Here is a 12204-nt window from a genome sequence, read left to right as displayed (position 1 = left end):
CTCATTGCCACATTGCACAACTCCAGAGGGTGCTCTCACACAGACTGCAATGTGAATAGCTCCCCCTGGAGTTGAGCGGTGCACAACCCAAACAACCCTACCAGGCAACCTGTAAGTATAGTGATTAAGAGCACAAGCTTTGGAGTCCAACAAACCTGGGGGCTTGTCTCAGACTGAATCCCAGACTATATAACCTGGGGCAGGTTATTTAGCCTCCTTGACCCTCAATTTTCCAAACAGAATATGTTATACATCCCTAGGGCCTTTTTCAGTGTCTGGCATTGAATAACAATAAATATGTGTTAAATGAATCGAGCTAATACTAGTACCTGCCTAAAAGGCGGTGTTGAGGAGCAAAGAAATTGACATACAAAAGGTTTTTAATATCTACAAAAGATGACAGACTGAAATAGTAACATTCTCCATGATGGAAAGATCTATGCCACGTAGGAATTGTTTGTTCAAATTATTATTTTTTAAAAGCCATAAGCTATGGAGAGAATAAGAGATTTTTTTTTTTAATCCTGATACGGTGGAAGTCTGGTAGGATGAGAACAGTTCTTGAAGCTTGAGAATACATTCGGAACAAATAAAAAGTAGGAAATGCATACATTTTGTTATTTACAGTTGTAGGGCAGGTAAGGGCAAAATGTGTTGATAAACTCAAAGAATTTTAAGAATGATATTGTCATGAGCCATGAGCCATGGAAGCTGCAAGGTTTGGGCTCACTCTTGCCATCGGGTGGGGGCTGTCAGCGGAAGGGGTATGTGTCCTGTCCTCTCCCAGTGCTTATTTCCTGGTGGAACCGTGGTTTTGACGCAGTCATGACAACTCTTCATCCTTATTAAAGTCACACAATGAAGCAGGTCGCCCAAGATTGAAAGCACGTTTCCAGAGCGCACTCTGGTCTCCCCCTTTGGCCAGCAAAAGTACATTCTGGCAGGGAGGGATCTCTGAGCCCCGAAGTGAGGTCATGCCAGTTAGCAGTTAGAAAAGGAGGCATTTCTCACACTTGCTAATGAGTTTGACGCTTGTGAAATATAAACAGGAAGTGGGAGCTCTCCAAGGCGACCTGTAGGAAATACACTCCCAGTTTGGTCAACTTATGAATGCCAGTTCTCTAGGTCGTCCAGGACACTGCCAGTTAAGACTGACCCCCTAACTGCACCCGAGGCTACTCTTCGCCCAGTCTCAGCAGTGACCCCATTTTTTTTTTCAATCCTTCCTACAGCCAGGTCACTCAGCAGTGGGGTGACTGACCCGAAGCGCAGTGGGAAAGGCTTACAGTCATCTCTCAACTCCCCGAACTTGCAGGGCAGGGGAGCGCAGAGGTCAGTGAAATCCCCAGCCAGGCCTTATTTTAGTCATGAGTTTCCACTGGCTCCCTCCTCTGACTGTATCAGCGCTGCTCACACCGCGGGATTGGAGTTTCAGCTGTTTTCCCTGCTCCCGGCCGAGTGAAAAGGTCACAGAGCCCGGACTTTTCCGGGGGAGGTGGGTGGGGCCCTCCGGCAGCCTAAGTGAGATTGCAGAGATCTGGGGCCGCTGGAGGAGGTCTTTCCGCCCCAGGCTTGGGGCTTTGGGTTAGCTTCTCCCCCGCTTCTCTACCTAGGCATCTTGGTTACAATAAATTAAAAACAAAACACAAAGCAACACAAGTTCTCATTTTTTTTTTCCCTCTGTCAGCCAGTGGCCTCGATACAATTTTCCCAGGGCTGCCTTTCCTTTATTGCTCAGTTTATCCTCTTCCTAGAGGCTCTGTAAGTTCAAGGGCAGGATCCGTGTCGGATTCATCAACAAGCACAGCGCCTAGCAGAGTAGGGGGCTCAACAAATATGTGTCGACTGCATGATTGCTAAGATTTCACTGTAACAGGCGGTTTTTTTTCTTGTCTCTCTCATCCCTCCTGCCCTGGGTGCAGACCGCAAACAGCGCCGCCGAACTTCCCAACAGGCAGGGAGAGGGCCGACCCGGGCTGGCACACCATCTCCCCGGGGTCTCAGTCCCTGGGTCAACGCAGAGAGGCTCGCGGTCCGCGGTGCTACGACCTGAGCCCGGCCACGTGAAGCGTCACGCCCTGCGCTACTGCAGGGCAGGCGCCGCCGCCGCGGTTGTGTAACGCTGCAGCCGGAGGGGAGGCGACCCGGGCGCCTCTGCTCCGGAGGGGGCAGAGGAGGGAGGGAACGCCGGGCACCGCGCCCGGTGTCTTTCTGTGCTTGACTGGCCGGGAGGAAGGGGGTGACACTGGGGCACCCAGGGGGCTGCGCAACCGGGTGCCCGCCCGCCCGCCCGCAGGTTGTGCCCAGAGGCAGAGCTCCTAGGAGCGAGGGGCCCTCGGCTCACACCCTCCACGGTCAGGTGCGCGCGGCGTGCTCGGCGGCAGCCTCAGCTGCCCCTGCGCTTGGCCGTCGGCCCGCTTCCCATGGGGTGACATCCGCCCCGCCCCTCGGTCCCTCCCCAAGGCGGGCAATTCCTGGACGCGAGGGTGAGCAGTGGGGGCAGGGAAGCCAGGACGGAAAGAAACCCCAGCCTCTGGGGAAGGCTGGGGGGCCGGGCGACTCCCTCCGCTGCGCGCCGGTTCCTCCAAGCGGGCCGGGCGGGGGAGGAGGAAGAGGGCTGGGCTGGAGCTAGCAAGGGGATATTCCTCTCCCGGCTTGAGTCAGACGCGGGCGGATCCGTCCTCCCCCGTTCCCTCCCAGGAGACGGGAACTTACTTCATTTCCCTGGGGCAGGTTCGCCCACGTTACCAACTTCTCCCCCTCCCCCAGCACCCCCTTCCCTTCCAGCTTCCGCGCCCCCCACCCAACTGGGCAGGACCCAGGTCGCGCTGCCACCCCCTCTTCGGGGAAAGGCGGCCGCAGCCGCAGACACCTGGGGGCCGGGGCTGGGGGTGGGGGCTCCCTAGCAGCCGCCGGAGCGTTGTCCAACACGTGAGACTCATGTGATGAAGCCGGGGGAGGGCGGGCAGGTCGCTCCTTCCCTCCCCGGCAGTGGCCAGACGTGCCTGGAGTCACAGGGTAGAACACGTAGCTCCAACCCACCCACTCGCTCCCATTTAACCCAGCCCGCAGCCTCTCCATTACTCCTCGGCTTGCCCCCCCACCCCCCACTCCGCCCTAACCGCCCCCCCCTCACCCGCTCCCTCCCGCCTCCCCGCCCGCCCCACTTCTCATTCACTTGGCTCGCACGGCGCAGACCGCGCAGGGAGCACACACCGCCAGTCTGCGCTGAGTCGGAGCCAGAGGCCGCGGGGACACCGGGCCATGCACGCCCCCAACTGAAGCTGCATCTCAAAGCCGAGGATTCCAGCAGCCCAGGGGATTTCAAAGAGCTCAGACTCAGAGGAACATCTGCGGAGAGACCCCCGAAGCCCGCTCCAGGACAGTCCTCATCCAGACGCTCCGCTAGTGCAGACAGGAGCGCGCAGTGGCCCCGGCTCGCCGCGCTATGGAGCGGATCCCCAGCGCGCAACCACCCCCCGCCTGCCTGCCCAAAGCACCGGGACTGGAGCACGGAGACCTACCAGGGTAAGTTGGCACTCCTTGGCCCTTCAAGCCTCAACTCCAGCCCCATGTTATGCGCCACTCTCAACTTGGAGCAGCTCCGGGCGCGCCGGGGGCTTCTTGCCCGGCAGAACGCCTGCAGCCGTGCGCAAGCAGTCACGACCCTTCCTGGTCTCTCTTCCTGCAGGATGTACCCTGCCCACATGTACCAAGTGTACAAGTCAAGACGGGGAATAAAGCGGAGCGAGGACAGCAAGGTAAGCAAGTGCACCCCTAGGGACCCTGCGCTCAGCCCCTCGCGCGCGCTGAGTTTCCAAGAAAAGTTTTTTCGCTTTGAGGTTGGCGAGGGGATGCAGGGTGTGGGCTCGGTGCCTCTTCTGAGTGACTTGGAAAAGAAAGGGCAGATGATGGTTCTGGGTGCTACTCGGCTCCTCTGCTCCTCTGCCGGACTGTTGCTGCGGGGCTGGGAGGATAGGCTTTTCATCTCCTTCCCCAAGCGCCCACCGCCTCCCCGTGCGTCTTGCAGGAGACCTACAAATTGCCGCACCGGCTCATCGAGAAAAAGAGACGTGACCGGATTAACGAGTGCATCGCCCAGCTGAAGGATCTCCTACCCGAACATCTCAAACTTACAGTAAGTGAGAAGCTGGCGCCTTTCCAACCTAGTCCTTTGCCCAGAGGGCGGGCGGGTCACTCGCCGCCTGCAGGTTCCACGGGGAACTGCAGACCAGACTGGCGGATCAGAGCTGGCGGGTGGCTCTGTGGTGGGGTCCTCCTCCACAGTCCTGGCGTTTTCTGGCTGACTCATGCAAATGAGGCGAGAACCACTTGGACCTCTTCAAGTTGGCTCCAACACCAACTGGCCTTCCTTTTCAGGAGTTTTAACTTCTGGTGATTTTCAGGATTCCCTAGTTTTTCTCACTTAAAGGAACACGCCAAGCAACACACACATTTTATTTACCCCTTCCCCTCTACCACTCCCCCCACCTTTGTTGTTGTTGTTAAATAAGGGGACTTGCTTTGGTGTGTGATTTTTACGGCCTGTCCTTTCTTGACAGTAGCCCTCAGCTACTTCGCAGCCTTTGGTTGGGGAAATGGAAAAAAAAAAAAATAGTATTTCGGGAGGAACAAAAAAGCCTGGAGGAGCTGGAAGTTCTGAAAGGGTGTAAGGAAAGAAGTAGGGAAAGCCTCTTGGCTGCCAGACATAATAGAGGTCCCTCTCTGAGTTGACACCACTGCGGGAAAATGTTATCTCTGGATTCCCCTGAGTTAAGGTCGGCAGAGGCTGTTGGAGAAATTTATCTGTCAAAGCATTTTCCTGAGGTAGTTGCAGCTTCCAAAATGCCTCCAAAGATAGATGGCACCCGTTTTTTAAAATTATTTAATTATATATATATTTTATATATATATAGATATAGATATACATGCACACACACACATATATATATGAGTGTATCTGTCTATCTTTTTAAAAGCATGATCTACAGACTTAAAACAGCCAACCAGGAAAGACTATTCCACTTATTTTTTTCTTTTCTCATTTCTCATTGCTAATAAATGTCCCAAAGGTGGGACTTCTCTGATCTCACCGCTGACTAAGGCTCTTTTCCTTCCAGACTTTGGGTCACTTGGAGAAAGCAGTGGTTCTTGAACTTACCTTGAAGCATGTGAAAGCACTAACAAACCTAATTGATCAGCAGCAGCAGAAAATCATTGCCCTGCAGAGCGGTTTACAAGCTGGTGAGTGCTGATTCTGGCTATCCTCTCTTTAAGAGTTTGAGCGCAAATAGAGAGCCTGTGGGCTCAACATCTGATGTAATAAACATTACTGCAACAAATTGCTTATACACGTTCATTGGGGGACATGCAGTTTTATCTTTCCTAAAAGGTCAGACTTTTCATTTGAAATGCAGTGTGCCACCTGGCATGAATACGTATTAGTGAAATGATAAGATATTCCTGTGGCATTTTAGCTTGAGAGTCTCTGGGTTCTGGGAGATTTCCCTACTCCCTTTTAAAATGCCAAGGCACCTATAATTTGCATTGTGGGTGTTTTACAGTTGGTCTTCTTAGCCCTCTTTCATTGGAGAAGAAATCGTGGGTATGCCCCAGTGTTTTCCTGTTTCTTTGCTTCCTTGTCACTTGGTGTGTGGTGTGATCCTGGCAGGATACAGCACGAGTTTTTCCTGCATTTCATGTGGTTCCCTGAATAGCCACTAGGTATCTTGGTGAATTGCACAATCTAGCGAAACCACGGAAGTTTCATCATTCGTTTCTACTGACTTCCAGATAATCGGAGTCACCTTCTAACCTTCTAGTCTCACTTCTTCCAAATAATACTGTACAGACTGGGGAGAATTATTCTACCCACTCCCTCATTTCATTCTTCTCTGCCTTCCTCTCGAAGGCTCGTATGATGAAAATTGCAAAAACCCAGCAAGTGCTTCTGCCAGTTTCCTCATTCAAAATAGGAAGATGGTCACACCTAATGTCTTGAAGATCATGGATAGAATATGTGGAGAAGACATAGAAATAGCCTAATTAAAGATCACAGCATGACTGCAACTTTTACAAATCATTGAAAATAAGTTTACTTTAGGTGATTATTGTTTCTTCATTCTTTTCCTCATTTTATAACTATCCGGCCTCTGCCCATTTTGCCACAGTGCAATGTTGTATGCATTGATTCTTAGGTTTATAAATACATCAGAATGTTCTTTGCTGCCTCACTTACATGGAAAACTCACAAACCACCTATACAATCCAAAAGAGGGGAAACAGCTCATCTCTATTAATAATTATGGTCCATTTCCATGATAGGATATTATGCAACCATTAAAAATCATTTTATCTGAGTGTTAATATATGGATTATTTTAATTATTTATGCTTTTCAGTGTAATTCTTCTTTGAGCATACTACTTTTGGAGTTAGGAACACAAATCAGTAAATGCGTTTTGTTTTTTTTTAACAAAAACTAAAGCACCTGGTTTTTTGGAGTATAGGTATCCAGGTGCACCACAGGCCCTCTGAAACGTTTTCCTTCGGACTTTTGTTTCCCCAGGTGAGCTGTCAGGGAGAAATGTCGAAACAGGTCAAGAGATGTTCTGCTCAGGTTTCCAGACATGTGCCCGGGAGGTGCTTCAGTATCTGGCCAAGCACGAGAACACTCGGGACCTGAAGTCCTCGCAGCTTGTCACCCACCTCCACCGGGTGGTCTCGGAGCTGCTGCAGGGTGGTACCTCCAGGAAGCCATCAGACCCAGCTCCCAGAGTGATGGACTTCAAGGAAAAACCCAGCTCTCCGGCCAAAGGCTCGGAAGGTCCTGGGAAAAACTGCGTGCCAGTCATCCAGCGGACTTTCGCTCACTCGAGTGGGGAGCAGAGCGGCAGTGACACGGACACAGACAGTGGCTACGGAGGAGAATTGGAGAAGGGCGACTTGCGCAGTGAGCAGCCGTGCTTCAAAAGTGACCACGGACGCAGGTTCACCATGGGAGAAAGGATCGGCGCAATTAAGCAAGAATCCGAAGAACCCCCCACAAAAAAGAACCGGATGCAGCTTTCGGATGATGAAGGCCATTTCACTAGCAGTGACCTGATCAGCTCCCCATTCCTGGGCCCACACCCACACCAGCCTCCTTTCTGCCTGCCCTTCTACCTGATCCCACCTTCAGCGACTGCCTACCTGCCCATGCTGGAGAAGTGCTGGTATCCCACCTCAGTGCCAGTGCTATACCCAGGCCTCAACGCCTCTGCCGCAGCCCTCTCTAGCTTCATGAACCCAGACAAGATCTCGGCTCCCTTGCTCATGCCCCAGAGACTCCCTTCTCCCTTGCCAGCTCATCCGTCCGTCGACTCTTCTGTCTTGCTCCAAGCTCTGAAGCCGATCCCCCCTTTAAACTTAGAAACCAAAGACTAAACTCTCTAGGGGATCCTGCTGCTTTGCTTTCCTTCCTCGCTACTTCCTAAGAAACAACAAAAAAGTTTTTGTGAATGCTGCGAGATTGTTGCATTGTGTACACTGAGATAATCTGAGGCATGGAGAGAAGATTCAGGGTGTGTGTGTGTGTGTATGTATATATGTGCGTGTGCGTGCACATGTGTGCCTGCGTGTTGGTATAGGACTTTAAAGCTCCTTTTGGCATAGGGAAGTCACGAAGGATTGCTTGACATCAGGAGACTTGGGGGAGATTGTAGCAGACGTCTGGGCTTTTCCCCACCCAGAGAATAGCCCCCTTTGATACACATCAGCTGGATTTTCAAAAGCTTCAAAGTCTTGGTCTGTGAGTCACTCTTCAGTTTGGGAGCTGGGTCTGTGGCTTTTGATCAGAAGGTACTTTCAAAAGAGGGCTTTCCAGGGCTCAGCTCCCAACCAGCTGTTAGGACCCCACCCTTTTGCCTTTATTGTCGACCTGACTCACCAGACGACGGGGAGAGAGCAGTCAGACCGAGCTTTCTGCTAACATGGTGAGGTAGCAGGCACTGGCATAGCACGGTAGTGGTTTGGGGAGGTTTCCACAGGTCTGCTCCCCACCCCTGCCTCGGAGGAATAAAGAGAATGTAGTTCCCTACTCAGGCTTTCGTAGTGATTAGCTTACTAAGGAACTGAAAATGGGCCCCTTGTACAAGCTGAGCTGCCCCGGAGGGAGGGAGGGAGGAGTTCCCTGGGCTTCTGGCACCTGTTTCTAGGCCTAACCATTAGTACTTACTGTTCAGGGAACCAAACCAAGGTCTGAGAGATGCAGACACCTCAAGCGAGCACCCCAAAGTGCACAAAGCTGAGTAAAAAGCTGCTCCCTTCAAGCAGAACTAGACTCAGTTTTCAATTCCATCCTAAAACTCCTTTTAACCAAGCTTAGCTTCTCAACGGCCTAACCAAGCCTTGGCACCGCCGGATCCTTTCTGTAGGCTAATTCCTCTTGCCCAACGGCATATGGAGTGTCCTTATTGCTAAAAAGGATTCTGTCTCCTTCAAAGAAGTTTTATTTTTGGTCCAGAGTACTTGTTTTCCCGACGTGTCCAGCCAGCTCCGCAGCAGCTTTTCGAAATGCACTATGCCTGATTGCTGATCGTGTTTTAACTTTTTCTTTTCCTGTTTTTATTTTGGTATTAAGTCGTTGCCTTTATTTGTAAAGCTGTTATAAATATATATTATATAAATATATTAAAAAAGGAAAATGTTTCAGATGTTTATTTGTATAATTACTTGATTCACACAGTGAGAAAAAATGAATGTATTCCTGTTTTTGAAGAGAAGAATAATTTTTTTCTCTAGGGAGAGGTACAGTGTTTATATTTTGGAGCCTTCCTGAAGGTGTAAAATTGTAAATATTTTTATCTATGAGTAAATGTTGAGTAGTTGTTTTAAAATAATAAAATAATTCTTTTCCTGTGGAAGAGAAAGATGGTCTCCTGAATTTTTTTAAATAGCTCAGTTGGTGTGATATGGCTGACTCCCATGTCCTTCTTTCTTGGCTGAAGCAAACCAGTTAATCTCAGTGTAATTTCATTCAGCTTTTCATGTGCTTTGCATTCAATCAGAATAAGCTTAGTCATCTTGGCAGGTAAATATTAGTTTAATTTTTTTTTTAACCCTTGCCAGGGGTTCATGATCATCCTCTACCTCCTTCCAGAGTTAAGTAAAAAGCATATTTTCCCCTGCCTGCTTTCATCGTGGTGCTTGGAACTTGCCAGAAAACCAAGATATGACACCGTGGGCCACAGTGTCTGGGGAGCCTCCTGGAGGGAGAGGCACATTGAGAAAAGATTTACTGGATTATTATGCAATACTAATTGATGCTGGGATAGCACCTCTTTGCCAAAGCAGTCTAGCTTTTTCAAATCTAGCAAGGTCTAATGGATTTGCCATATCCTGTCTTATTCCTGCTGGAGGCAACATCCCATAATTATTTTCTACATCCTTCCTGGACTTCCTCTCCGGTGTGTTTGTGCGTGAATGAATATTGGGTGTTCCTTCAACAAGTGCTCTTATTTAAAAAAAAAAAAAAATTCCATGGGAAAGATGGGAAATGACCCAGTCGTGTATTTTTGCCTCTCTCCTTTGCCTTGATTTGCAACATTCCTGTGGGATACTCCCTCTCAGAGGTGTCCTGATGTTTCCTGATGGCCAGCGCCTGACTCAACACGCTCCAGCTCCCAAAGCATCCCAATCTGCCAGAACCCCCTGGTTGTCCGGAGCACAGCAGGGAAGCTGCCCCTAGGGATTTCTCAGCCAGGCAGAGGCTCCACCTGACCATGAAGACTGTTCGCTTCACGTGTCACCTTCCCTGTCTCCTGATGGGCCAGCAGGTGAAAGTGAACATTTTCTGCTTGTGCTAGATGCATACGGAATGCACGTAACTGTCCCCAGGCCACAGGCTGTTGTGCAAGGAGCCGGGACCAGGAGTTGGAAGCCTGGCATCAATAGCTGGTGGTCTATCACCTCCCTCTCCACGCCTGCTTTTGATAGATAAAATAAGAATTCCGAGCCCTTCTCACAAGTCCCAGAGCAGGCAGACGACAAATTCTGTAAGCCACTCTTTCTCCCAGCTCAACGCCTGGGCTTCCAGGTCTCATGGCCTGTGAAACACCTCATTTGCTCCATGAGTTGCCAGACCTCTCTAGCTAGACTGTTTTGGAAAAAACCCAACAAATCAAACTTATCCTGGTGATATAGTCGGGGGTTGAAATCAAGACCAAACTCTTTTTGCATAACCCTCTCTTTTTCCTAGGCCACTGCAGGAGGAGTAGCTATGGGGAAAGGAGGAAGTGGTTGGAGCAACCTGAACTAAAAAAAAGATTTGAGGGTTCCACACACAGTCAACCCAGAATCCCCCTATGGGAACCTGCCCCTGTCAAACAGCCCCTAAAGTTGCAGCTGTCCCTCCACTTCATTTTTTGCTTACAGTTCGCCCTTAACCTTTCTTCTAGCCCAGTTTTAGCGGCATCCAAGTGCGCTCAGAGGGAGGTGCCGGGGAGGGGCGTGCACCCCAGCCTAATGCCTGCTGCGGACAAAGAGGACTTCTGTTTAAAAAGCGGGGTGAGTGTCAGGGGGCGAAGCGCTGGCTCCAGGGCCAAGGAGAGGTGGCAGGAGGCAGGGGAGCGGAGGCTGGGGATCTGGCCGCCTTCAGACAGGGCGTGATCCGCCGGGCCTGCCGGGATGGTCTCACCCAGCGCTGACCTGCCTCGCCTGTTGACACAACGTCACGTTTCCGACTGCAGCCCTTTCATGTGCGGCCCGCGGCTAAAAGCGGCTGCCGGTTCCTGGAAGCAGACGTGCCTGGCACCGCGTCAGCAGAAACCTGATCCCCGGGGAAGCTTGGCAAGGCCTCGGGATCGCTCGGTCCCCAGAAATAGGGCCTGGCAGCGGGCGCGGGACGCCCCCCCTTCCTCGCGCCCAGCAGGAGGGAATTCGAGCGCTCCCGGTCAGCGGTGGGAGGGAGGGCTGGGTGGGGTAGAGAGCTGGATTCAGGCAGAGCACGAGGACCAGGGCTTAATTAACTAGAAGCTAGAAGCTTCCCACGGGTCATCGCTCACTAATGCACGTCAAACAACCTAGAAGTATCATTATGGGTACTATTACAATTCACATTTTGTAGATAAATAAAAGCAGGCTCAGAGAGGAGAGGTAACTAGCCCAAGGTCACACAGCTTCTGAGGGGGCTAAACCTTTTGTAGGATGGTGGATCTGTTGGTTTGTGGGTCTCTTAATTGGATCCAAGGAGAAGGCTTTCACAGAGCCGAGTTGTTAATGACTATAATAATACAAATATGGATATTTATTACTAATAATAATTACAGCAAATGTGTTTGTGGCATTTACTATTTGCCAGGCACTCTGCAAAGTGCTCTACATACAATAACTTAATTATCACAGCAAGTCCATGAAGTAGGTGAATTAATATACAGTTAATGAACTGTAGGCACAGAGAGGTTAAGTAATTTGCTCAAAGTCACACAGCTCCAGTGATGAATTGTAATTTAAACCTAGGAAATTTGGCTGCAAAGCTTATGTGCTTAACTATAAAACCATACTGCCCTTCTAGTTAAGTTAATAATAGTAAAAGTAGTAATAATTGCAATTATTACTATCTTGTTTTGAGTACTTTCTTTGTGCCAGGTATTAACCACCTCATGTGAATCGCCTCTACTTATAGCCACTGTGAAGGGTAGATATTAATATGCCCCTTTTTTAAGTAAAAAAAAAAATTAAACATGCTCATTTTACAGATGAGAAAACTGGAGTTCAAAGAGGGGAAATGCCTTATCTGAGGTGACACAACATGTAAGGGACAAAGCCATCCCTTTTTCTGGTATGGAACTGCTTCTACGCTGAGCTCCTGTGATGTTGAGCTTTGAAACACATTATCTCATTTAATCCTCCAAATAGCCCTGCGGACTAGGTACTATGATGCTCAGCCTGTGGATGAGATAACCAACCTCAGAACAAAGTTATTTGCCCAAGTCTTTATTTGTTCCTCACCAACGTCCCCACACACCATTCCACAGCGAAGAATGGGCCCATCCTCTGGTTAGAGAAACTAACCCAGCATGACTATCATGGAATATGGGGGGGTGGGGGGGGCACCCTATAGGTTGACTGTGCTAAGAACCAGAATCTGGGCTTGAAGAAACTATATCAAGGTATTGTGGGCCAGGCACGGTGGCTCATGCCTGTAATCCCAGCACTTTGGGAGGCC

The 12204-nt window shown here is 50.1% G+C and overlaps 1 protein-coding gene across 1 annotated transcript; it reads left to right on the top strand.

Moving 5' to 3' along the window:
- Positions 1-368: 368 nt before the first annotated feature.
- Positions 369-8908, top strand: BHLHE40 (basic helix-loop-helix family member e40). Its single transcript, XM_055259823.2, has 5 exons — positions 369-3528; positions 3692-3761; positions 4031-4138; positions 5121-5244; positions 6568-8908. The coding sequence occupies exons 1-5, from the start codon at positions 3449-3451 to the stop codon at positions 7422-7424; spliced, it is 1239 nt and encodes a 412-aa protein (XP_055115798.1). The 5' UTR covers positions 369-3448; the 3' UTR covers positions 7425-8908.
- The last annotated feature ends 3296 nt before the right edge of the window (positions 8909-12204 follow it).

Source organism: Symphalangus syndactylus, chromosome 21 (genome assembly GCF_028878055.3).
Source record: "Symphalangus syndactylus isolate Jambi chromosome 21, NHGRI_mSymSyn1-v2.1_pri, whole genome shotgun sequence".
NCBI classification, from domain to species: domain Eukaryota; kingdom Metazoa; phylum Chordata; class Mammalia; order Primates; family Hylobatidae; genus Symphalangus; species Symphalangus syndactylus.
This window is presented reverse-complemented; position numbering and strand designations above follow the sequence as displayed.